This window comes from Rhamphochromis longiceps, linkage group LG7, assembly GCF_057381845.1.
Source record: "Rhamphochromis longiceps isolate RC_006_pf linkage group LG7, R_longiceps_female_GT1.1, whole genome shotgun sequence".
Taxonomy (NCBI): Eukaryota; Metazoa; Chordata; class Actinopteri; order Cichliformes; family Cichlidae; genus Rhamphochromis; species Rhamphochromis longiceps.
Genome location: NC_140563.1, coordinates 44,542,546 through 44,570,488, shown reverse-complemented (window position 1 = coordinate 44,570,488; position 27,943 = coordinate 44,542,546). Strand labels below are relative to the sequence as shown.

General features: G+C 40.3%; 1 protein-coding gene and 1 long non-coding RNA gene across 2 annotated transcripts; one reads left to right on the top strand and one right to left on the bottom strand.

Moving 5' to 3' along the window:
* Nucleotides 1-1,332: 1,332 nt before the first annotated feature.
* LOC146665993 (uncharacterized) lies at nucleotides 1,333-3,804 on the top strand. Its single transcript, XR_014912419.1, has 5 exons — nucleotides 1,333-1,397; nucleotides 1,489-1,503; nucleotides 1,699-1,737; nucleotides 1,831-1,863; nucleotides 2,723-3,804. It is a non-coding gene; the product is annotated as an uncharacterized LOC146665993 (long non-coding RNA).
* Nucleotides 3,805-5,316: 1,512 nt separating this feature from the next.
* Nucleotides 5,317-20,622, bottom strand: slc20a1b (solute carrier family 20 member 1b). The gene is made up of 11 exons (XM_085413803.1): nucleotides 20,321-20,622; nucleotides 18,577-19,292; nucleotides 18,234-18,374; nucleotides 16,471-16,556; nucleotides 16,093-16,189; nucleotides 9,611-9,730; nucleotides 8,117-8,374; nucleotides 7,359-7,989; nucleotides 7,079-7,264; nucleotides 6,869-6,953; nucleotides 5,317-6,683 (listed from the first exon to the last, which is right to left on the bottom strand). Exons 2-11 carry the CDS (start codon nucleotides 18,917-18,919, stop codon nucleotides 6,528-6,530), a joined length of 2,103 nt encoding a protein of 700 aa, XP_085269929.1. The 5' UTR covers nucleotides 18,920-19,292; nucleotides 20,321-20,622; the 3' UTR covers nucleotides 5,317-6,527.
* Between the last annotated feature and the right edge of the window lie 7,321 nt (nucleotides 20,623-27,943).

Below are 27,943 nucleotides of genomic sequence, written 5' to 3'. Positions count from 1 at the left end.
AAGATATAAAAGACTGCAAAGTGGCAACAACCCCATATACGATATTTGGAGTGACAAGCCCCCCTAAAAATCTTTCACAACCAGAGCAAAAAACAAGATGAGATTTCCAGTGCCGCTGTTTGTTTTCCTTGCTGTGGCAGCATTTCACACGGGTAAGAGGAATAAAGCGTTAAGATGCAGTTTTGTGTTATCATGTTTTTCTTAGATTTCATACTTGTATGTGTGAGTGTGGCTCTTCAGAAACCTTAAGTTGCTGATGTTTATTAAGAGAGCAGATATATGAAATGTTGTGATGGCTTCTAGTGCTCTCAGCATCTCTGGAGTCTGCAGAGAAAGAAGAAAAAGCTGCAAAGTATGGTGAGGGATTCATAATAAGAATAAGAATAATGATAATGATAACCAGTAAAGATGATGTTGGTAGCAGATGCATTGCTGCAAACCTTTCTTGTCTTTTCATGCAGATGGGCTAGCTGAGCTGCAGAAAATAGGTACAGTATCCATAGAGCACCTCTGTGTTCACAGTTGACACTTGGTCATTAAAAGTGGCTTAAAAGTAATTATGATCATGTAGTATGTTCCACAAAATAACCCAGACTGGCTTGCCCTTGTCTTAGTTAACTGTTAATACGTTTCTGTGTGATGTTTCTCGGCTCTTACTTTTGTAATTTTGATCACTTCATGTCTTAAGATCAGATGGAGTTTGAGGCTGCTCAGAAAAACCAGGAAGCTCACATGAATGGTAAGTTTAATACAAAAAGTTGGCGTTGATGAATAAATGAGGAAAGATTTATTCCCACTGTGATTACTCATTTTTCGCCTTTTTCCATCAAGCTACTGAAGATCAGAGTGGAGATTCCCGCTACCTCGGTGAGGGCAGACTAAAAATATTTAACTTAAACCTTTTAATGAGTGATCCAGTTCCAGGTGGTAATGCTGTCTTTCATTCTCAGAGGCCGCTCAGGATCACTCTGGTAAGCTCCAGTTAATTACACGACGAACACCTGAACTGACTGCTAAGTTAAACGCCTTCATCACCTGTTAACATGTTTCCATCAGTGGAGGAGCGCGTGGACTCTCAGGATGCCAACGCAGGTGTGTAAAAAAAAAAACCCCCAAAAAAACAACAAAAAGCACATCAAGCAGGTGATTCTTCTTTACCTGAAGGGTCAACAAGCAGTACTTAACTGTGAAATCCTCCTCCAGCAGAAGGTGGTGGAAATTCTGATGCTGCAGGTCAAGGAGGTAAGAGAGGATTTACAGTTCAATCGTGAGCCTGCGGGTGGCAGCAAAGCAGAGGGCAGACCTCCAGCTCAAAGCACACTGACATGCAACACATAATTCAATCCCTGTCCCCTTTCACACAGAGGCAGAGTCTGAGTCCTCTGAGGACGCAGATGGTGAGTCTGTGACATATTTTTTTTTAGGCAGTGTAATTTAAGCTCCTGTCCTTACACTAGTGTTAAAGTCTGCTTTTATTAATGTTGACAGGGCCACAAAGGCAGGGTAAGTGTTGTAAATCTTTATTACACCACAACAGTTTGCACAAATACACTTTGAGCCTGGAGCTAATGAGTAGCTTGTGACTTTTCCACAAAGCCAAGACAATTTGTGTGCTTTTAGTGTCTTTTTAAAATGTATTTAAAGCTTGTTTAGAGGTAAATAAAAACAGGAAGTGTTTTTATTTGAATATTTTCCTAGAACACCATGAGGTTGTAACTGAGGCTGTGACCAGTTTGGGTAAGATCAAAATCAAAAGACTGAAAATTTGTTTGAATTAAACACCCCGACTACCTTCAGTCAACCTCCAATCCTGCTTTTTCTCCTCTGTAGATGAAAACACTCAGGATTCAACCAAGGAGCAAGGTAACAGTGTGTAAAATGTTCCACAGATGCATTAATGAATCACACAAAACAGTGAAAGTATCCTGAGCTGTTTAATGTTTATCATGCAGTAAATTGAGCCTGACTCAAAGACTATGATCAACTTTTTTTTTTCTTCTTTTGATTCAAAAGTACCTGCTGAGGCAAGATGTGGTAAACTGCCTGTGTGCAACTTTAAATTTAAATTGCAGGTTGTGCAATAGAGTGGCGAGTGCAAAAACAAAGCCAGACAGAGCCAGTCTCAGCTGGATTTAAACAGTGTCACATAAAAAAAAAAACCCAACCCTCCATAGATGTTTGTGTAACAACAGTTAAAAATGCCTCAAGTGCAATTACAAGTTTACAGCCTGGCAGTTTGGGGAAACTCTTTTTTTAACAGTTTACAAAGTGTCTGAAGAGGTATGTGAGTCACAACAGAGACGGGTTTACTGCTCGACCTCAAAAATAAGATGCTAGGATTGTTTGTTTGAACAGAGTCCTCCTTGTATGTGATAAATCTGGGACAAGAATCCGGGCCACTCGGAGACGTCTGTCCCCAGACATCTGCTTATTGTGCTTGATTTATACTTGTGGATATTTTAGGACCAAGGATGCATTGTCCCTGTCCTGAAAGTGTGCTAAAAGGACTGTTTTAAAATTGATCCAGTTATTTAGGTGTAAGGTTCTCTAATAAGGGTGATCTCTCCAGCCACTGGTCTGAAAAGACTGAGTGTAGTAGAGGGGAGAGCAGGCCTCATGATTGGTATCCTCATGTCGAGAGGCCTGGAAAACTACTAAATTGCAGTGTTTGCAGTGTAAAGCTGGCGTAAAGGAATCTCTTCTGTCTGTTCCTGTGTCGCAGATGCACTGGAGTGAGAGGGCACAGCAGCACGTGGATACCAGCACTGGCTCATCATGCAGTGTGCAAACTACCCCGAGCTTACAGTAAATTTAAAAAAGAAAAAGAAAAAGGGACCCATCCTACCTGTCTGTATAACCTGTCCGTCTCCTTGTTTCCTGTTTTGCAACACAAAGTGCCTTTCAAGATTGCAGCTCAGAAGATGCGTCATTTTACCTTCAGGCTGAAATTTGACTCCTTAATCAACACAGTGTACTTAACATGTGTCAGAATTCAGAGAGCCAAGCACATAATAAAAGGACACATTGTATGTGATCATAAATAAAGAACAATGTACAAGAGTAGCTGCGGATAAATAAATATAACCTTTTAAAATGAAATGGGTGTTGCCTTGTAGCTTTTCAGTATTTAGATTCAGTTTTTGTTTTTTCCAAGTTCAGTGAGAATAAGGACTACAGCTCACGCCAAAATGTCCTGTGACTTGATGTGTGAGTGATAAAATTAAGAATACATGCAGCAATCTGATCATCACTGAGGCGAAGGAGGACTGGATCATCCAGATGGTCCAGGGCCCGTATCCCTAAAGATTCTGAGAATCCTCTCAGAGAGCTCCTAACTTAACCTAAAAATTCCTTGCCAGGAGTTTTAGCTTAGAAGTGATTCCAGAACATTTTCAGTGAACTCTGAGCAAGGAATGGATGGAAAATCCTATCTTAGTGAGGAGGTGTGGTTGACCCCGTTGCTAGGTATGAGTCATCATTTCAAAAGCCGTGATTGGTTGATCCTACAAGTTTGATGGAAATGAGCTTTTGGTGATAATGAGCAAAGGATGTACCCTCAAATCAATAAACATATTATACACTCTAATCTTATGCTGACTGTAATTGTAAATAATATTTCACATTCAAGAAAATATCTGGAAAATGAATAGTAAGCTGTAGGGGTTATAGCCATTAGAATCTAAAATATGTGAAAACTTAAACTCATTACACCCTGTTCAAATAATGATTCGTGTCTTATTTGCTCATATTAATATCCTAGCTGGCATATTTTGTACTTTCACTCCCATATGGACCCCGTTGAAAACGAGATGGCCTATCTCAAGAGGCTGTCCTTAATGAAGTAGAAATCACAACGTTACAAGTCCAGTGTGGTCTTAACGAGGGTAACATGGCTCAGCTTTTAGCAATGTCTGTGATTGCAGACCCAAGTCATCACTGCTGCATTGTTGCATTTTCCCGGTTGCCTCAGGGTTGTGATTACTTTCGTCTCTGGTGTAATAGCGTTGTGGCGTCGAGTTGGTGAAGTAATTGCATCTCTAAGGAGATCCACCACAAACATGATTCCTGTACGATCCAATCTGTAGCATCTCAATAATTCCCTGTCATCCAGTGTTTGTAGGACATCTCTCCTGCCTCTTCTGTTGGCCATTTTGTGCAGCTGCTTAGGGGAACTCCTAAGCCACTAAAAGTCCTCTTCCCTGCTCTTAGCAGATCTCGCCTTAGGAGCCCTTTTAAGCGCTAGGAATCTTGAGGAATAGCTTTTATATTAACTGGGATTGTCGTGTCACTTTTAGGGGAAATTCTAAGAAAACGTCATGACTCTGAGAATTTTCTTAGAATTTGGCCGCTAGGAGCCACTTTTTGCACAAAGATTCTTTAGGGATACGGGCCCAGGCCCTTACATTTTTGGGGTTGAACATGGTCAGTTTACTGTAGGCCTCCCAACAGCTTATCAAGGTAAAAGAGAACATCTGGAATTAGAAATGCTGTTAATGTTGTTCGAAATGTGTTTGAAAACAAGACATGAAACAGGTGATTGATAGAGTTAAAGGTACTACAGGCCCATACTGAAGGCCTTATGATGTGAGGAAGTGCAAAATGTGATATAAAGTGACACAATGAGTAGAAAAATTAGTTTAAAAAAAAAAAAAAAGTATGTGCAAAAGAATTCTAGAATGCCAACGGCATTAATAAACAACATGCACACTATCAATTTAAGAGGTGTGCTCACCTGTCACAGGACAGCTGTTGGACAGGTTTGTTTATTTTGTGCAGAGACTGGCAGGAATGATTTCCTCAAGCATTATCTACAGAAGTGGGGTTGGATAAGAAGAATGAACCCTGCTGCCTCTGTAGTGCAGAATGGAGCAGGTGCAATGGGTTGTCTATGACAGACTGCAGTTTGTTCAAACCTTCTGTCCCTCAGCGACTCAAACGCCCCCGGATTCTGGCCAACTTTTCGATTAGTTTGTTGATCCTACTAGCATCTCTGGCAGCAAAGTAAATGACTGCCATTACCACAGTCTGGTATATCTCTGACATCTTGCTGCATGCACCGGAAGCACCTAATCTCAGAAAATAGGGAGCAGATATTTGTTTTGTTACCAATTGTCAAAATACTGTTAAAAATCAGTTGGAGGGGGGTATATTTTAAGGTGTTGAAGGCCTTCCAGAGATGTTCACAAGAGGGGAAATTTATTAAAAATAAAATAATCTGTACAGATATCAGTAGCTGTATACTGTGTTTGTATTTATACACATTGCAGTAATGTCCCCTTCATTGTAGATCATCAACAAAGACAAGTTCAACAAGTATTCTGTTTTTCAATTTTTATTTCCATTTTTCCTTCCACAAATGTGGAGTAGTACATCTTGATATGCCTTAAAAACAAAAACTCTTTGGTACCTAATGGAAAATAAAACAATTAAGGCAGCTACAGCATCTAGGTTGTGAAATGCATTCATTACTGCAGTCAATCACACACTGGGCACACAATAAACTTCCAGTTTTCAGGTTCCTGATCCTCATCATGTATCATCCAGAGGAAGGGCAGGAAAACCTAGTTGCCCAGGCAAACTGAATATGTATCTTAATGTGGACTACAAAAACAAGGCTGAAGCCGACCTAGAGCGCTTAAACCATTAGGGACGATTCAATCAAGTTTTAACAGACTTAAGGTAATGTTTGGGAACACGTTGTTGCGCTAGCTGATGTTCAGAAATGACATTTCTCAACAGATCTGTTATTTCCACACTGATCAAGAACAGAAAGTCCCAACCTGGAGACGCAGAGCAATAAGTCACCAACTACCAATTTGGGTTGTGCCATTTCTTACTAGTGTGATGGCTTATGACAATTACGTAGTATTCCTCATAATGTTCAGCTGTAGTCATCCAGCACGGTAGAAAAACATGCTCAAACAGGTGAAAAACATTTATCTCTTAACAACAAAAAGGGTCCCAATTTGTCAGCTGAAAGAAAACCGGCTGTAAACTCTACTCTAAAACAGCGAAACACTTTCACCCAAATACTGCCTTCTTATTTTTCTTGAATCAGTCTCCAGCATGTGTGAAGACTCGAGTGTTACATCTGTAATAGGCTAATACTGCATTTTCAGTTGTTCATTCCTGCCTAATGTATAAAATAAAATGGCTGTACATAATAATCATACATAACCGCAAAGTAAAAAGAACATGAATTATTACAAACAGTTGATTTAAGATTAACTCTTTACAGAATGATGAGATATGAAAAAGAAAGCCAAAAGAAATGAAAAAGGTCGTAACTACAAGTTATGTGACCCAAATGGAACAGATAGCAATTTATAGTCTGAAAATGATGCAGCCAAGAACCACAGGCACATGTCACCGAACCCTTTCTAACTTTTTTTTTTTTTCCTTTTTCTTATAAAGTTGTTGGCCAGAGGTAAGCGATATATTTTGGCCTTCAAACTTCACTCCTTTCTCTCCGGGTGCACGTCGGAGCGTTTTTTTCTCCTCCCCCTGCTTGGGGTGCAGCTGAATGCTCACAGGATGACGTGGACGAAGATAGCCATGATAGCAGCACTGATCAGACCAGAGATGGGAACCGTCACAAACCACGCCATGAAGATGTTCCTGAACAGACGCCAGTCTACTGCCTTCTTTGAGCGCAGCCAACCTACTGCCACCACAGAGCCCACCTATTTCAGATAAATAACAGTCAAATGATCGTTGTGCATGCATATGCCTGACATTTTATTGAGGAGAAACTTGCTCCACATGTGGAACTTCTACTAGACTGTTTACTCAAGCCTCCCTCTTATGAAACAGTCTCTTCCGTCATCTCTCGTTTGAGTTCCCAGACCACAGTGTTTGACCAGCTTACCTTGCAGTGGGTGGTGGAGACAGGCAGGCCAATGTTAGAAGCAACCACGACAGTCAAGGCTGAGGCCAGTTCGATGCTAAAACCACTGCAGGAGGAGAAAGAAAAAAACTCATGTGGATGTGTCTGAGCAGCTCTAATGTAAGGAGCAGTAATGTCTGGGGAGGATGTGGTTCTGGGTGGAAACAACTTATGAACTGTCTGAGTCTTTACCTTGAGGGGGTGATGGGGGTGAGGTCTTTCCCCATTGTCTGAATCACCCGGCGACCCCATACCCAGAGTCCAGCGCAGATACCCACGCCACCATACAGCAGTAACCAAATGGGTGTATGTGCATTTGAGAACACGCTGCTTGTTTCGTAAACCAACCACAGAGCTACCAAAGGTCCAATGGCATTACTGCAGAGTGGAGAAATTTTTTTTGTTGTTATTAACAATCTGGCAAAGAAACAGGTCACCACACACTTGTCTGATATGATATCATTAACCATACCTAACATCATTTCCTCCATGGGCAAAGGATCCAAAGCAAGCAGTAAGAATTTGAAGGAACTGGAACAAGACTGAGACTTCTGGTTTGTCTTTTTCAGGCCTTTCATCATCCAGGGAACTCTGGCTGCTACCTGTATCCTTGATCTCCATGTCTAGCCTCACATCACCCTCTACCAGACCTTCAGGAGTTGTGTGCTCTGCCACAGCATTGCAGTAGCTGGTGTAGCTATCCATACGCAGTCGCTTTCTCTCCTGACTGCCTGATCCTGGAGCCTTGTTGCCATCCTCACAAGCACGGAAGTCCCCTTCTTTATGCTTGTCATGCATGCCAATGATGGTCATGGTGTAGGCGGTGTAGCTATTGTTGCGCCGGATAGGTCTGTCGCCTCCTTCTCCCATGCAGTCGCTCATTTTGGCCAGGTGGAGCTTGTGCAGTAGGTCTTTGTAGAGGGCTGAGTCTGTGTGGACTGTGTGGTACTGGCTATAACCGTTACTTGGTGGCTGTGGAGGTCTGTTGTTGAACTGAACATGATTTTTGAATTGAACCTGATTTTGAGCATTTGTGGAGGCACCGTTGCTTTGGGCTTGGTTACTAAAATGGACCTGACTGTTTGATTGAACCTGTGCAGGGGCTGCAGAAAAAAAGAAATGTCATAAAATCATCTGCAAGTTAATCATAAAATTATTATGAAATATCTATAGCAACTGTCATTTTAAGATGACAAAGATTTTTAAAACATTGTATTTTGGCATATTTACCATCGTTTGAATTGCTGTAGTCTGTGTCATCAGAATCTCCGATGTCAAAGGCCACCCTGTGTTCCTTATTACTGTCGGCTTCATCTGAATCTCCGATGTCAAAGGCCACCCTGCGCTCCTCAGGGCCAGGAAGAGGGTCAGCAGAGTTGTAACTGGCAGCTGGTGTGGTAGATGCCTGCTTCAGGATTGGACAGTGGGCTTCTTTAAGCTCCTTCTTTTCCATCAGAGGGCTTTCAGTGGGACTGGACTTGATATCTCCTATTAGGGCAAGAGTTGGATTGAGAATTATTTGGATCGCATCCAAACATATACTTAGCATAGCAGAGACATCCTAACCCAGCATCTGTTTTTCCTTCAACTTCAGCTGTAGGGAGTCCAAGTGTTGCATAACCTTAAAGTCAGAAAACCCTTTGTACTGTAAATATAAAGATCTGTGTCCAAGGGTGGACTCCAGTGTTCACAGGATCAGATTAACAGGATTACAAAGGACATATTCATATTACCACTATTATCTTGTTTTAAGAGAGACAATAAACTAAATGTCCGAGGCTCACATGACATTTTTTGTAGCTTTAAAGTGAACTAGATACTCAGTGCCATTATTTTTTGTTCAATAAATCTAAGTGTGTCCTGGTGAGATTGCATCATCCAAACTGGTCATGGCTGGATCTGAAGCAATAGGTCCCCCTCAAACACACCTCCCAATGCACTGCCAATGCCACGTCAACACAAAGTCAGTGCGGGCTTATTTTTAGTTGAGGTGGTAAAGACCAATTAGTGAATCCTTATGACCCAATTAGTCAGCCTGTCTACTGAATCAAGGCAGTTTATGCCTTGTCAGATAAACCTGCTGCTCCAAGAGAGAAGTGACGAATAAAGGATCTGTCAAACACTTTTTTTTTTTTTTTTTTTTTAAAGAGAGCAAACCCTCTCTTCAAAAAAAGTTATTACTCATTTTAGGAGACACATTTTTCCCCAAATATGTCATTAACGAACCATTTAGAGCTCTATTAAGTAATAAAAGGCAATATTTGTGAACCTAAGTCATAGGTTGCATCAGACACAGCTTTTCTGTAATCAACCCGAAAAGATAACTTATGCCAGGAGAGACTAAACCTATGAGTCATTAAAGAGAAGAACTGCATTGTAGATAACAGAGTGAGCCAAAAATACATTCATGGAGGTTAAAACGAATGGTTATGTCTTAACACCAAATCACACTATTCGGATGCAAATGCATCAGAGTTTACTCTGGTTTTTAATTCTATAATCCTGGATTAAAGCAAAGACAATATTTTCACATCATTTTCATTAGAGCGAATCCATTGTGAAAAATATATCCCTGAACTCCATTTGCTGGATTAATATAATCCCACACTCGATAGGCGGAGTTGCAGTGCAACGCTCCAGTCATGATTTGTCCAATGGCTTAAGTAAGGAAACTGAGTCACATGGAGTTGAACAGTGAGTCAGATTGGCAAAAATGGGACTTACGTTCAATCTTCTTCTTTAGGCGAGGGCAGACAATAAACCAAACCACAATGGAGGTCAGCAGACCACAGGCCAATGAGATGAGCAGGATGCCCCACCAAGGTATCATGTCAAATCCCAGCACTGGAGGATCGCCAAGTGCCACGCAGATATAAACAAAAGCAAATAAGAGAAAGGCATATTTAAAAAAACAAAAACAAAACAACTAGGCAGCAGGAGCTACCTTTTCTAGTAGACCATACAAAGTAATACACCAACATTAAAATATAATATAGGACAGCAGTTTTATAAATATGTAAAAATATAAGCCCCTCTAGAAAAGGTCCTATGAGGGCAATGAAGTTTCATTTTCATTCATTAATGGCACTTATGTTTGAAAGTACTCAAGTACTCTGCAACAACTTCAGTGACTGCATAGCTTCATTGTGCCACGTAGTTAAAAATGGAAAGCATGTGTACCCCCAGACATGAACAGTTATGCAACACCAATGTCACCAAGACCCCAAAGTGCCCAGCTAACAATTACACAGAAACAATGAGTTCCTCAAAAGGAGACATAACTTGGGTAGCATAAAAGAAAAGCAAAAAGAAGGGGGGGGGGGCTTGTACTAGGGCACTTTACTGTAAAAAAAAAAATGAAGGCACCCTCTTGCCAACACTGCAGCAAACCTGGTGCAGCACAAAGATGTAGCGCAATGCATGCTGGCAGAAAGTTACCATTTACATTTCCCTGGAGAAGCAGTTATCCATGTCATACACAAAGTCAGCAGTTTCATGGGGACAAAAACAAATTGTGGATAAAAATAAATAAAAAATAAAAATCTACCACCTTGTTTGAATGTCTGGACATGACCTTGGCCATAAACGCCACACTTCCACTAAGATATGGATTGTTTAGGAAGTGTAAGAGAAGAAAAGGAAATGAGGGCCATGGGGAGGTGATAAGTGTCTCAGTTACTGTGTTTGAGGGCACAGTCCACACAGTGCACTGAGTCACGCTGCAGCATGAGACTGCGGAGCACCTAACTCATGTTTATTTAGTTACGCAATGGAAGCTCACTCCCTTTGGGACAGGAGAGGCATAAGGAAAAAGTGGACGGTGACTCTTAACAGTTAAGTCTTGTCTACGACTGAGTACACTGACTCACTACTAGAGACATCCAAACACACGTGGTACTGCCATGCATTATTAAACAGGAACTCATCTGATATCACACAGGATTTTAAAACTACAGAATAAAGAGGGAAATTATCCACCCAGATGGTAATTATTATTTATTTTTTGTGAAGGAAAAAAGTAGTATAGATTAAAAAGCTGGGCTGCATTTTGTAGTCTGATTAACACTCTTACAGAAAGAAGTGACTTTATACCACAAGCATGCAGTGGGATGACTGAAACTGGACAGTAAATGAAATTTAACCACAGCTGTGTTCCAAAACACTTGCAGAAACCTATATTCCATGGCCTGCATTACACAACAACAAGGTTTGTTTCCCCCCCCCTCCCAGTACTGTACATGTAGTACACCACCAACCTCAATTACAATGACAGTTAAAGGTGGAGTTTGAGTCACTTGGCAAGAACCCTTTTGGTTATCTGTCCTTAGGGCACTAAGGACTAATGACATTTGTAACTCCTCATAATGAATTAAAATCTGTTACACAAGAGTTGACTATAGCAATCGCTTAAAAGTTGTTTCAGGATCATGGCTCAGGTTGAAACAAGTCATCCGTGCTGTGATGCCAATTGTTTAGTGCCCCCATGGTAACTAAATCCAGTGACTGTTTTTCAGTGGGTTATCGAGGCAGAAAATTTGTGCCCTGCTACAAAAAATGGAAGTTTATCAATTGAGGCTGGTATGAGGGGTCCAGATATCCTGTCACTCTGACACTTTAAATTAGGGTTGCAAAATTCCCGGAATTTTCAAAGATGGAATCTTTCCATGGGAATTAACGGGAATTTATGGGAATAAACGGGAATTAACGGGAATTTATGGGAATAAAGTGGGAATTTTCAAAATTGAAGGTTGGCTCTTCTTAGGGAACTTAAATATAGTTGAGGAAAGTATATTTTAGCATAATATTGACAAAAACAAACAAATGCAATTCAAATACACTTGAATATCCATGCCATTCCTTAATCACATGTACAGAGCACAAGCTTGCTGCATGGCTATTGAGACCACCTACTGGCACTGTGCATGCCTCCATCACATGTACACATGGACCACACTTTTGAGCCTGAAGGACAAAGAGTATTAAAGGCACACATTTGAGCCTGTGGACTTAACAAGTGAGGTAAGTTTTGATGATATTATGGGAAAATATATTCATTAAATGTTTAAATTGTGAATATCACATAAAATGTATTAATCTGGTAGATAGCAATCTGATAAGATGCTAAATAAAATGCTAGCATCTGATAAGATGCTAAATAAAATGCTAGCATCTGTTAGATGCTAAATAAGCCATAGCTAGTATAACATAAAGAAGATGCTAGCTTCCTCATTTGGTTGTTTTGTTTTGAAGATCATTCCAGTTGTTTAGCTAGCCTTACTATTTATATCTGTTTATTATCATATTGCAATTGTATTATTACGATCTCTTGCATTGCATTAGCATTTTTACAAGCTCTTGTTTTATTTTACAGAAAAATGCCACATGCGCTATCTGATGTGTGGAGACATTTTACACCAGCTAATGTACAAGGGAAATCTGTATATATGTGTAAGTATTGTGATAAGACGTACGTGAAGAATGCCACAAAAATGCAGCAGCACATTGCAAAGTGCAAAAAAATTCCTCAAGGCCCAACACATGCAGCAGCCAGGAGTTCCACTCAAGGGGAAAATGAATCTGTTTCAGCTGTATCAGAGTCAGATACCCACTCATCAGCTCCTGGTCCCTCTGGCATCAGAGGATTCTTTGATTTTATGGATGACACTAGCCAGAAAAACGCAGATGAGTGTTTCGCTCGTGCAATCTATGCAACTGGCTCACCCCTGATGCTGACATCCAATGTGTACTGGAAGAGATTTTTGAATGTTCTCCGACCAGCATACATTCCCCCAACCAGACATGCATTGTCTACTCATCTACTGGATGAAGAGTTCAGTCGAGTTCAAGCAAAGGTGAAACAGACCATTGACCAAGCTGACTGTATTTCAGTCATCTCTGATGGATGGTCCAATATCAGGGGACAAGGAATTATTAACTACATAATCACCACTCCTCAGCCTGTGTTCTACAAGAGTGTAGACACAAAGGAAAACAGACACACAGGCCAATACATTGCAGATGAGCTAAAAGTGATCATCAATGACCTTGGACCAGATAAGGTTTTTGCACTGGTCACTGACAATGCAGCCAACATGAAGGTTGCCTGGGCACATGTGGAGGAGACCTACCCTCATATAACTACTATTGGCTGTGCAGCCCATACACTAAACCTTCTCCTAAAAGACATAATGGCACTAAAAACAATGGACACTCTGAATAAGAGAGTGAAGCAAGTTCTGAAATATGTTAAAGGCAAACAAGTAACTTCCGCTACATTTCTGTCAAAGCAAAAGGAAAAGAACAAGAGTACTACACTGAAGCTTCCCAGCATAACGCGATGGGGTGGTGTTGTTATCATGTTTGACAGCCTTCTGGAGGGAAAGGAGTCTCTGCAAGAGATGGCCATATCCCAGTCTGTAGGCATCGACAGTGACATCAAGAAGGTCATCTTGGATGATGTGTTCTGGGAAAGAGTATCTAGCAGTCAGAAAATCCTCAAACCTATTGCAGCAGCAATAGCGAAGATAGATGGGGATGGTGCCATCTTGTCAGATGTCCAGTGCCTTTTTGCAGAACTCAAAGAAGAAATCCAGACAATTCTGCCCACTTCCCTACTACTGAAAGCAGAGGAAACGGCTGTGGTCAAGTCATTGGAACAGCGGAGGGAGTTCTGCATGAAGCCAGTGCATGCAGCAGCATACATGCTGGACCCCAAATATGACAAGGGCATACTTTCCGGGGAAGAGATCAACGGTGCCTATGCGGTCATTACAGCCATGTCTGACCACCTGGGTCTCGATAAAGGCAAAGTTCTAGGCAGTTTGGCAAAGTATCGAACAAAGCAAGGCCTTTGGAAAGGGGATGGAATATGGCAGTCATGCCAGCACATATCTGCAGCCACCTGGTGGAAGGGACTATGTGAATCTGAGGCCCTTGCACCTGTAGCCTCCATCCTCCTCCAAATCCCACCATCATCAGCCGCCTCCGAGCGCAACTGGTCACTGTTTGGGAACACCCACACAAAGGTTCGCAACAGGCTCACAAATGTGAGAGTGGAAAAGCTGGTCGGCATTCGGGCAAACCTACGGCTCTTTGAGCCTGACACAGAGCCATCCTCAACAAAGCTGGAAAGTGACACTGAAGAGGAAGACTCAGAGTTGGATGCTGAGGAAGTGGACATGTTGTTGGATGATGATGAGGTCCAGGAAGAGTCTATTGACTGAGCAAAAATGAGAAAAGAGGATTGCTTGAAGGAAGATTTGCATGTTTAATGGGGCGTTTTGGAGGATAAGTGGCATTTTTCATTTAACCTTTTGAATGGGACTTTGTGGAGATTTTTGGACAGGGGGCATTTTTGAATGAGCGGGGTTAGGGGATGGTAATATTGAACTCAACATTTCTGTTTTTATTCATCCATGAAACAAGTTATTGAAACGTGTTCTATTCTACTGTACTTACAAATAAATCTGTTTAAATATCTGTTGAAAACATTTTGCATGGAGGTTTTCTTATGATTTCTGTTTATATTTATGCTTGGAAATAATATATTCCCAGTTAGTTCTCCTAAATTCCCATTAATTTCCATAATTCCCATTATTTCCATGGACAGTTTCCAATATGGAATATTTCCAAAATTCCCAAGCTTAACTTACCATGGAAATTTACCGGAAACTTTTCGGAAATTTACCGGAAATTTTCCGCCCCTTTGCAACCCTACTTTAAATACATAATAAAAAAAAAGCCACGGTCCTGTTTAGACTTGTGTATAGAGCAGGTGCGAACAATTGAGTGATGTGCAGCAACGAGGACAAAATTTAGGGCAGATTCAGCAAACGTCATAAACAGGGAATTGCGTTCAGCATCTGTGCTCTGAAGGCTTAACAGTACTTTACCTGAACTTCATTTGTCTTCATGACTGAATGGCATGAAGTTGGCTTTTAGGGTGCGTCTCCCTTTTACAATGTATAGGGCTGCAATGCAGTGACAGCAGCTGAATGATTTATGAAGGAATGAAGTCACACTGAGCCTCATCTGTACAGGACAGTCAGCTGACCCTTAAATTCTCTGGCCCAAATGCGGACTTGAGGTCTCTGGCACTGGTGTTTATATTGAGCATAGGAATGTGCTGTGGGGTGTCTGGCATCCAACTTCACCACTAAGCTAGCATAAAGATCAGGGAATGTCACAGGAAACCAAACACACTGGACTCAGTTAGCTGAGATACTGTTGCTGCATTAAGGTGCATTCATCAGCAATAATGCACTGCTGTCGTCCTGGGTGCCAGAGCAGTATAGTAACCAAAGCCAAGCCTAGACTATAGGTCTGAAAACCTAAATGTTTTTATTTGTTTGTTTTTTTAATTATAAATGCAGTGATGAATTTGTGTTACTGGGCCAATGACAAACAACTGAGGAGAGTAGAGTAAAACCTAGTCTACTTTACTTTTACAATGAGCCAAAGTTTGTATTATGACCTCTGTCTTTGTGTACAACATGTGAGTATATGAATGCTAGTTTGTCTTGTGAATATATTTAAAAATAAAATTGCAGATGGCAATTTCACGTGTGGTGAACTTGATATGACTGTACTGTTGTGCCTGACTAACCAGAGATTTACTGTCTATGTGGGAAGTGCAAGTGCTCTCTTCTTAGTGTGCTGATGTGCATTCACACATCAGCTCACCAGATCTGGTCAAACTCTGGCCTGTAGCCGTCATTTAAATGGCCCAGGCCAGCTAAGATCTGGAACTGTTAGGCCCTGCAGAGAGAAGAAAACAAAAGGAGCGAAAATGGCTCATTTAATAAAAGAGTTTCTGGTAAACCAAAAACCAGCAAATATTAAGAGCATTGCCACACAGATTCAGAGCAATAATACAACTACTAGCAGCAGACAACTTTGACAGCACACTCTTTACTTCTCTTTTCCTCCTGCATGCCTGAAGTGATGTCAGGAGTTAAATGAAATCTTATTTCCATCTCCCTGTTGTGCTCCACTCTAAAACTTCATGCCAGCTATGACCCACATAGAACCACAAAGCAAGAGAGCTTCAAAAAAACATGTTAAAATAAACACGGCTTCTGTGAAAATGGTAAACAGTCTGGTTCAGGCTGGAATATGTGTGGGCATCCGGCTGTCTGAGGGAGCAGCTTATTTTAAGCTGTGGCTGTGGGCAGGCATGCAGAGCAAAATGAAACAATGATACTCACCCGGAGCACCAGTGAACATGATGGAGAACAAGTTGATTGCCATTGTTATCGCATAGAAGACAGGCAGGGCCTTCAAGCCATTGGGTACTGGGTCTTCCTACAGGAAGAAAATAGAATGTTCAGAAATCCAAGTTGCCTCATCTTGCTGTCAGGTTACATTTCAAGGCACAACAAGCACAGTGGAAATCTGAACCATGTGTTCCTATAAGGAACTGCTTCAAAGCACGGTAGCTTATTTCCTGCCATGTAATAAACATTTTCCCAATTGCATTTTGGGGGTGGACCAGTACAGTGTTGAAACAGCCTTAAACCACAACTTCACTCTTCTAATGTTACATTAACCGAGCATATCCACAATTTTGATAAAAGGAGACTTACTTTCTGTAAAATGAACCTGCGCACAAAATAGAAGACAACGGCTGACATTATTCCAGACAACAGGGGACTCAGGAACCAGGAAGCAACTGCACAAATAAATAAATAGATAAATAAATAAATCCAAACACAAATGGGAGCATTACAAAGCAGTGGAAAAGTAATGAGAGAATTTGTCAAAGAACAGTAGAAAAAAAAAAAACCTAAATTCATTTAACTCCTACTATACAGCTTATTTTTAATAAAGAATGTGTTTATTTAAATAGAGTTACATGAGCATGATTCATAGAAACTAAAAACTAAAGGGAGAAGAAAGAAAGACACCCACCCCACAGGCAACAAACTGAACTCTAGAACAACCCTTTAAAACTGCCTATTGTTCTCCAAGTCATCATACGACCTTATCAAATAACACTCCTTATTTGTACTGCCTCCTCCCAAAGTCCAACACAAAGTGGTGGAAATCACTATTGATTTGTACAATGAATGCTTCCCATGTCTGAATGTGGATTTAGCTGAAATGCTGGACCTGCCATTCATGAACATACTTGATTACTGACCTGGATTTGGGATGGTATTATCACACTGTAAGAGTCTTCACACACCGCCATTAGAGCTGGGCGATATATCGAGTTTTTAAAAAATATCGATATATTTTTATACGAGATATAAGATGTGACAATATCCTTTATATCGATATAGTCTATGTTACGTTATAATTATACTTGCGGAGCCGCAAGTTTGCCTCTCTTTCGTCCACTTTCGTCTTTACGCAACGTTACTCGGCCTCGCCTCTCCTTCACTGAACACAACTCCCCCTCCTCCCCCATCGCTTCACCTGCAGGAAGCGACAAGATGGACACGGCAAATCCGTTAACGAGTTACTGCGCATCGCCCCGTGCGTGGGACTGGACGGCGTCAACGTGTTAGCTAGCTAACCACGCTAACGAGCTAACCACGCTAACGCCATGCAGCCCAGAGGTGCTGCACGGACTAAAATCCTTTCATTTTCTCAAAAGTTGACAGCGCGCCTTATGTATGAATTCTGGTTGTGCTTGATGGCCGCGCACCGATTTTATGTGGAACACGGCGCTCAGCAATCTGTCAAAAAAATGTTTTAGTACGACTTTGGTAAGCTACGGAGCTGCAGCGCTTGATGGATTGTCGGAGCATTACGGCTGAGCCTCGCGGAGTGATACGTACTGTGCTTCAACGTAATATTACCCTACTGTGTATAAGGACCATAAATGGCACCTGTTAAGAGACGTGGTTGCGAAGCGGATTTCAAACTCCAGGTTGTCAGTCACGCAGTACAAGTTGGGAACAGAGCAGCTGTGAAATCTGTCCTTGTTATAGTGCTCGTCTTTTAGTTTACATTTTGACTGCACATTTGTGAGCTTTTTGTTATGCACAAAAACAACATTGTTTTCTTTTATTTATGGAGCATTATTATTTAATAAATGCTCATAATTTATTTTTGAGTAAATTTTATGTACATCTGCTCTATGTTAATAAAAGTGCCTGTGTGACATCTGGGACACAGCTTTGACTAAGAACTCTCTTTTTGTTCTTACTTTATGGCTTTAAAAAAATATATATCGAGATATATATCTTATATCGCCATCCAGCTAAAAAATATCGAGATATGAATTTTGGGTCATATCGCCCAGCCCTAACCGCCATTAATAAAATATACTTTAAATGCCTGTGATGAAATTCAGCTAACCATTAAAGGGAATTTCTATGTCAGTTGACTGGTTACATACCAATACGTAGGAGTTCAAGCCACTTGACGCCCTGCTGCCCTTTGGCAACCAGCGAGAAGCCGATAGTAGCACCAACAATGCAATGTGTTCCAGAGATGGGGAGCTTAAGGAAGGAAGCAGCCAGCTGCCACACAGCAGAACCTAACCAGAATACATTCATGACATCAGTTGCATGGTGTCATAATTTCAGCTTTTATACAGTCAAGACGGGTACCAAAAATATTCTACAACCAGATTCACCACTACTCCAATGCATTTTCACATCTTTAATTTCTACAAGCAATGCTCTGTCCACATTGACCGACAGTTCAAATTACATGAAAGATAAGCTGCAGATACTCACCAACCATTGCGCTGATAGATCCAGCCATCAAGACATGTTCAGAGCCGTTGTACATGCCCACATCAATGATTCCCTTGCGAATAGTTTCACTCACTTTGGCCCCAAGAAGCACAGACCCCAGAGTCTCAAACACTGTTGCTAGAATACATGCCTGACGCAAAGTGACCACTCCAGAGCCCACGGCTGTACCAAATGAGTTAGCAACATCATTGGCACCGACAGAAAAGGCTAAGACGAAGGCAATGATAAAGCCAACAACCAGCAACCACACATACTCAGTCAGAGGTGTATAGGTTACCATGGCAGTGGTCAGCACTATTGCAGTTGCAGTTGTTGAAAACATTTTTTGTAAGTTTTAAAGGAACTGATTCACAATCTTAAAGGAATAAATGCCAGACAAAATAGGGTTTTATATAAATCTGTTTCTAAACAGCAGCTAGTAAAATAAAGAGGTAAACAGAGGTAAATAAATAATTAGCTTTATTTTTAGGCCCACCTGTCTTAACAGAATTTGTGGGATTCAGCAGTGCAAACTTGTAATGGGTTTATCTGGATCTAACCAGAAAACAATTAAAGTAAACTAGAGGTACAGTGAAAAACTATTGCTATCCTAAAATTTTGGTGGATCTGTTATTGTCCTTTGGGTGCCGAGAGATTAAGCAGAAAGAAAAGACAGCCATTGTGCCACTGTGACTGCAGATGAGCAAGGGTACATCCTGAAAAGACAACACACACACACACACAAAAAAACAAGACATCCTTCACTAACGTGAAAACACAGGCAACAAAGCTTTTACATAAGGAATAAACCTTTACATCACGAATAAGATATACGAGTAGAAAACCGGCAGTAACTGTGGACCGGAAGAAGGACCTCTGGTTGCTGCCCTTCCTTAAAACGGAGGCCATTTTTAGTAAATGGCGCATGAAAGACCGCAACTATATTACACCAATGTCCTTTATTTTGAGTCAGGATAGTCGCATTTAAAATGTTAATTGCTGTACGGTGGATGATTAAGCGATCATGATGGGAAGCTCGAGATACATCGAGCCGTTTTATGTGGGAGACATTTTAACTTTCCCTACTCGCACACGTGTCGTCATTCATTCACGCAACACGAGCGCCGTCTGTTCCTACAGCTTCACGCTCTGCGCTACAGAAGCGGCTGGCCCAATCTTAAAAAACAAAAAACATTTGGACCGATCTCAAATTTGGCGTTTTAATCCACCATAATAGTGGCTGCGTCCATAAACAGCGTTTTACTAGTGTCTGACGTGTTTATTTTCCGTAACAGGGGGACGCAACCGGATATGACTCAGTTTAGGGAACACAACTCAATGCGGCACCGGTTCGTTGTGTCGCGTGTGTCGACCCGGTTTAAAGGTCTATAAAAAGTGCAAACCAGATATAATTCTTGCTGCCTATATTCGCTTAGGATTAACATTAAGAATAGCAATTACATCGGCGTTATACACTGATACAAATTTAACATTGTATGGGCTAACTGACTCCCACACATAACAGTCTTAATCAATTCAAAGTCAAGTAAAGTATTTAATCCATATTAAATGTATTTTTTTCTAACGAGTAAATACGCTAGCCACCATCTGGATCGAATGTATAATACAAAGGCTGGGGTTAGCATCAGCGCGCACTTTGACGTACGCCTTAATTACAAAATTCGTAAAATGAACGACTGAGCTTTTCATTAAAAAGGTATAAAATGTTAAATATAAAACTTACCACACACTGCAGTTATCAGTCCCGTAGAGTAGTGCTCACTAGCCGTTAAGCTAATTAGCGCGCGCACACAGACGTTAAGACAGCGCGGGCGGGATAAAGAAAAACTTAAACGGATTATGAAATGTAACCCGTTCAAAAAATCTGCCCTTAAAATTTTTTTTAAATAACGCGACTAAAGAAAAATGATAATTGCGACAAAGTGAGTCAATATGGAGAGAAGAAAACCGCCTTATGGAATCGAGAAACTTCTCAGTTTAAATGAATGCCTGACAGACTCCAGAGGAACTCGCTTATACCGGCGAACAGAGCTGGGGGTGGCATCTGTTGTACAAGCCCCACCCGCCAACTGGGCGGGAGTAACTTCCTGTTTTCACGTGGAGGGTGCGTGGTCGTGCTTGCTCGAGTGTGCCCACTGGGAGCGTCTCCCCTCATTGTAAAATCTTATTTAATAAATTTGCAGTTCGCGCCATTGTCTTACTGTCTGGTGAGCTGACTACCGACAAACACATAAAAAAAAAACTGTTAGATTCCGTCACAAAAAATGTTGCACATTTAGATGCTCACATATAGCATACATAGACACAAACCATAATCGTCTATTTCAGAGAAGCTGTCACCTGGAAACAGTGCATGAAAACAGTCAGTGTTTACGTTAACCGCATAACAGAAGACCTGCCGCTCATTGAAGTGCATTGTCCGGAAATAACAACATTCACAGTCAACAAAAGTAGTTTTCTCTGGTCGCTCTTCTTTTATTATGTTTATCAAGAGAGACGTGATATCCTGGACAGAAGTTGTTTTCAAAAAGCATGACAAAACGCATTGTGCGCTGAGATGCGATAGGTTTATAGTAATATAGGCAAATAATCTATAGCCTACTAGTATGACAACGAGTAGGGATTGGATTACACACGTTACAGTAAACAATGTAGTAAATAGCGTAATTTTATAAAATATACATTATTGCATTATTTTATTAAACGATGGCCTTGTTAACGTCGTTATTGTCTCTGGCTCTGTGACGTCACTTCTTTGAGGCGCATGGAAATTTTCGACGACTCCAGTAATTATGATTGCTGTCGGTGAGCTTGAAGGCAGCATTACTGCAAGGTATAGGAGAGGCGACGTCAAAACACAAGTTTCAAGAATTCCTACTATAACCTCTAACGACATAATTTGCGCCTTCTCTAACTCCCACCTCAGCCCAGAAAGCCTTGTTTACTCCCAGAGGCTGCAGACACAGAAATGTGACCTGACCGTGGCCGTATAGAGGAACTGCCAATGTCAGAATATTTAGAGTTTGTTTAATTGCTTCAACTCAAGGAAATCAATATGGTATACAAACCAGATTAAAAATTGCTCATCCTGAGGTTATAGTTAAACTTCTGTGGTCTAAACCACTATTAGTACTGACAAGTAATTATAACCCCACCCTCTTTGGCAGGACTTGGGGAGAACAATTTTCAAAAATTATTATGATAACACAGGGTTAGGGTTAGATTTTCAGGCTACTTTCTGTTCACTGCTCAAAACTCAGAGTCACAGAGGAGCACCCGATGGGATAAAATAACCACTTTTATTTGACTACATATGCAAATTGTAGCAAGTCTGATATCTAAAGCAGCATAGAAACAAATGGTTGTGTTGAATTCTTCTTTTTTTGTCTTAGAGATAAGTTAAGCTAAACAACAGGTTCTGAAAAAAAAAAAACACTTAGCCTGGCCTTTTGATAACACTGAACTCCACTGCTTTCATGAGCAACAAGCACATGACCTTAAAGAAGTGAGCGAGCTGAGCCTAAAAAAAGAGACCTGCTGTATTAGTACAGTCGTTTATCACCCTTGTTTATTGCTTGCAAAGGTCTTAGGCTACATAGAATAACTGAATGAAAATCTAATGAATGGCAGGTAATTCAGATTAACCTGTACTGAAACCTTACACTCTGCTTGGTTAAACAGCGCCATCTGGAGTACATTATTATATATAAATAACCCCGGGCCCGTATATTTACAAGGCTTCCTTGTAGCAAGAGTAGCTCCCAGTGATCAAATTCTTAGAAATGTTTTCACCTTTAAGTTAGAACTGTTCACAAAGCACATGAGCCCATAGCTCCTCAGCAGAAAACTTGTTAGGCGAGGGGAAGAAGACCTTTAAGAGTATTAAAACCTTTAGAAAAAATACAGTCGTAAAACCCATTGACATGCAGGTTAATTAATTATTTTAAGTTTGACAGGGAACACCATCAGTGTGATGCACAAAAAAGCCAAACAAAAAACCAAACAATCTGAATGGACATGCTACAAGCTTGCAAGAAAGAGTCTGCTGTAAAGATAGAAGGCAGGCCTCACCATTTATACAGTGTCTTATGGCAACTGGAGGAATTTCTGCATTTACTGAAGCATCACACATTTTGATCATGCAGAAGAGTCATCTGTGGGCTTCAGTAACCTACAAAGAGGAGGGAGAAACAAAGGATGAATAACAGTGAGCTAATTAACAGTGCGCTTAGTGTTACTGATAAAAGCTGAATATTTTCTCTGTTAATTTCAAAGACACAAATATTAGCAGTAAATATAACTATCGACAAATTAAATCAAACAAGAAACAGCACATTTAGGCCTGTTTTTCCAAACATTTCATCAGCCTGCGGATGTTTTTAAAATAATTTACACATTATTTATAACAATACCATATCTAAACCGTAAATTAATGAAATCTACTATTATCGGCTTCTGGTTGTTTCAGAACCAAAGACTTATTGTTCCTGCCCTAAAACTATGGTCAAATCTGTATTTCAAAACTAATCTATTAATATTTATGGTTTGTGTTTGTGAAAGCATCAATAGACAGGTCAAATTCAATAGAGGAAATTCTTCAGGCTCTGATGTAAAGAAAGAACCAACCAGCATTAGTAAATTCTGACCCTTTAGGGGATAAAGTCTCACATGTTGTTTTTATCACTACCTGTACCCATGCAAATCATATATAACCTTAGAGACATGACACGTACCTAGAACTGTCGGGATTTGAAGCTTGTAGTGGCAATACTTCTATCTTCCCAAGAATTGCAGATGCAATGAAGTGATAAAACAAACTAAACATGGAAACCACTATCATTTCGCCGTGAACCACACCTTAAAACAGGGACAACCTGTCTGTACTACCTGTGTGTCTCTTTGTTTTGTAATAACATTTCTAAAAAATATATGCTTTTAAGTAGGTTAATGCGATCTAGATCACCACCACTTGGGGAGCGATAAAAAGAAAAGATAAAAAGGAACATAACACAGTTTACAAACACAATATTATATCTTATTTTATTACCAAAGACCTATTTGCTGAAAATGTTGCATATCTCAGCATGCTGCACCTGGCAGGGCGGAGGCTTGCTGTGGTGGGGTTGCTGCTGTGGAATTTATGTAGGAGCTGCATATTTACGTCTGCTATGTTGTCTTCTCTTGGTGGGTGTGGTCCTAGATGTTGGGCCGCGTGATGCAAACTTGGAGTCCTTCTGCAGGACGGGTGCCTGGTCCCCGCACCCAGCCCTCTGGGATGGGGTGGTCTGTTGTGGAGTGGTGGTGCTGGTGCCCACTGTGGCTTGGTCTTCACTGTCAGTTGTAGTCACTTGGGTTTTCTAGGCTCATGTGGATTCCTAATACCTCCCTGGGTTGTGAATTTGGATTCTGGTGATTCAGGTGACCGATGGGAGTGGGGGTGTGCTCACAACATAAATCACCACACTCCTTGTTATTGTTTTTGCTTGTTTCTTTATCCTTGCTTGAGCGTTTTGATCCTGGGTTTCATTGTCGTGTATTTGGCTCTCTTTGAAGGGAAATGAATATAAGAATAGTAACAATAGGATACCGGGGAAGATAATGCGCACGTTCACAAGGAAAGAAGGGCCAATTTTAAATTCAATAAAGGGTGCTTTCACCCCTGTTATAAAGAGAGAAATTCAACCAGCATTACCACCTGTACCCAAGTATGTAATACAGATCTTTAGAGACATGATAGTGGAGCTTTGAAGCATACTTCTGTCTTTCCCAGAATCAAAGATGTACTGGAGTGATAAAACAAAACATGGAAACTAGCACCATTGTGCAGTGAGCCACACCTTAAAACAGGGACAAGCTGTCTGTATTGCCTGCGTGTGTCCTTTGGTTTCCTAACCTTTGTACTCAGAAAAGATTTCACAACTACTTACGAGTAATGCTATTCAGATAACCACACAGGCAGTGGCTTTTGATTTGCTGAAACTTATAACAACAATGTGCCAAAGATGAGGATGTTAACAAAGTGTTTGCATAAAATGTTGATCTATTTGCCAGTCTTTCACAGAGTGGATAACTCTTTGGATCTGGAGAAAGACTCAACATCACCTCTTTCTATGCCCAGTCATCCTGAAAGTGCTACTGATGTGTTGCAAATTTTAATAGGTATGCAGTACTGTGCAAAAGTTTAACTTCACCCCACATTTACCTCACAAGACATTCATAGAGTTTTTAAAGTGGTCTTTAGTAGAGATGGACCGATCCGATATTACGTATCGGTATCGGTCCGATACTGACATAAATTACTGTATCGGTATCGGTCCGATACTGACATAAATTACTGTATCGGATATCGGAGAGAAATAAAAAAATGTAATCCGATCCATTAAATATCAAAAAAGCACCTCACAAAACTTGCGACACGGCGTAACTCGGCTCATAACCGCAGCACGTCGGAGCAGTGTGCTCACGTGATAGAGCGGCTGTGTGTATTTGTAGCCTCACTACCAAACCAGCATTTCATCTCCGAGGAAGTTATCCCAGAGAGAAGTAAAGCACGTGTGTAAGTTCATCTCTGAATGTTTGTAAAGCATTCCCACGGTCAGCTTAACAACCAATATATGGAGCGACTGCCTCTTCTTGCTGCTACTTCAATCGTGAAACTGATTAATGATCAGCTGTTCGGCTTTTCTGTGGCGAGTCCGTCTCTCTTCTTTGTTTTTGGCCCACTTTGCGCCAGAAAGAGGAAACCAGCAGCTGAACAACAGCAGCACGTTTAAGCTTGATAAGCTGTTGTTAGAATGTATTTAATATTACTTTCTACACCAAGATCTTTTTCTACGTAGCTGACAGCTGGTAACTGTGCAGGGGCGGATCTAGCAAAGTTTAGCCAGGGGGGCGGATAGGGCATGAACAGGGAAAAGGGGGCACAAAGACATACTTTTCTTTCTTATTCTTATTTAAAATGTCTAGCTTTTAATAAATAATTATCCGAATCTTACACCCAAAGTTTTAATCTGATGTAAAATATATAGAAGTCCATTACTGTGTATAGTAACTGTTAAGTCTAATATACCCTAGTAAGCTATAGTACTTTTTCCTTTGGGAAGATACCATCTGTGCAGTCTGCAGTTCTGTTGAAGAAAGATGTTGAATCTATTTAATTATTCTTGAAAAATAATTTATTTCTGTGCATTTTTTTCCACACTGCATCAAATTAAAGTTGATTACGTCGATTAAGCATCATGAGGTGGAGGTTGGGGGGTGGTTCCCTATTTTTTTTTTTTTTTTTTTTTGCTGGGAGTTTGCAACCCTATTAGTTAGGTTGCTTAATATTTCTGCTAAGCGCTCTTTAAAATACCAGAATAGGGAGGATGGAGCAGGTTTAAGTTTATTAGATTGATCAGTGTTGCTGAACTGTGAAATATTTTGGGTGCAGTGTATTTTTTACATACAGGTATAACAGAATAGCTTTAGTGTTGTTGTTTATTTAAACTTGAGTATGAACTTATACAAAATGCAGCAAGATATTAAAAAACAGTTTTATTGATTAAAAAACACACTATATCGGATTCATATTGGTATCGGCAGATATCCAAATTTATGATATCGGTATCGGTATCGGACATAAAAAAGTGGTATCGTGCCATCTCTAGTCTTTGGGTCACCAGGTTTTCTGAAGGTCTTTCAACCTTTCTTCTTTGCATATGGTTTGGCATGACTGTTGTGTTTTTTAAGCAAATTAACAATAATCTATGAACCATTCAAGGATTTAAAAAAGCACCTAAATCAAGGGATAAGCCAGTGCTGTTTCTACACATACCAGACAACCTAGCAAAGAGCCAATTTAAAAGACTGAGCTCCAACAGGGAGATCAGTTTGAGAACAGAAAAAAAACCACTTCAGTACATAGCACATGAATCATCACATCTCACAACATAGAAGACATAGCTTCTAAAGTGTTTGGAGGGGGTGGGGGTGTGAGTGCAGGTCTGTGTCAGTGTACATGCGTATGTGTGCGTGTGTTCCATGTTCAACTGAGAGAAAGTGTCTCTTCACCCGGTTAAGCAAAAGTCAACAATCTTCGATCAACGCGGATGGCCTTGAAGGATTTTCAGTGTTTTCTTTATTAATTTATACATTACACATTAAATACATTTCCAAGTTAGGATTTTGCTATTAGACTTTAGGTTGCTCATATTGGTTTGCTAGTTTTTAAAAGCTTTAGCTTGGATAATGCTAATGGAATAGGGATCCTGGACCAACACTATTATGATGATGTAGGAACAACATAACCACTTCCACATGTTTTGTGTTATGAATTTAAATATTAGTCTTCTACATAAAGCAGTAAGAAAAATAATTGTGTGATTATGAGATTTTTTTAATTTTTATTTTGTGGAGCACGAGGTTCTTCAAAAACATCTTGGCTGGTCTTATGATACTAAAGCCTCTGGGCAGCTTTCATGATTGTGATGAAAAGAGCATGCAGGGCCTTAATAATGTATTTGAACAGTTTAGCAGTGATGATTTAGATCTGTCATTTTATAAGCTAAAGGATGTTTTCGAGTTTATTAAGATGTTATTCAAAAATGCAGCATATATAAACTCAAAATTGATAGAGTCTACTGTTATCTTCTTCTATTGCCTTGCTTGAATATTTTAGGACCAGGCATGCCTTTTCCCTGGGCTAAAAATGCACTGAAAGGGTTGTTTTCAAGTTGATCCAGTTTTTTAGGGCTAAGGCTGTTGATGCACTGATAAATGTGATATTTAACTGTGTAAAAAAAACAAACCCAAAAAGTTAAATTCAGCACAGGAATCTCTTTATGCACTTGTACTTGTAGTAAACTCTGATCTTTTACGGGATAGAGAAGGCCTTGCTTTGTTCTTTCATGCACCAGTGCAGTCACCTTTTGTCTCAGTACCCAAATCGATCATAAAAACCTGAACATAATTCATATCAGGGATTGTGGAGGTTTCATACTTAAAGCTAGTAACAGGAATTCTTCTGTGTTTAGTGTCACAGATGAAAGGAGGTGATAAACTACAAATGAATACCAGCATCATCAGTCAGCATGTAAATAATAAAGGGACCATGCTTGCATAACCTCCTTTAGATTCTTGTTTTCACAATCTGTTCAGACCATGTGGTTCAAAAGTTTCACTTTCACAATTTCATTGTTTGGTAGTGTTAATGTTAAGAGCTGAATGAACACATAAAACAGCCAGTATATGACAAAATTAGCAATAAACATAAGAAGTAAATGAACTTTGGATCATTAAATTGGTTGGAGTGAAGAATGAAGTGTGCAACTCATCCTGTCTTTCTTCCTTTATTAGTTCTGTTTTC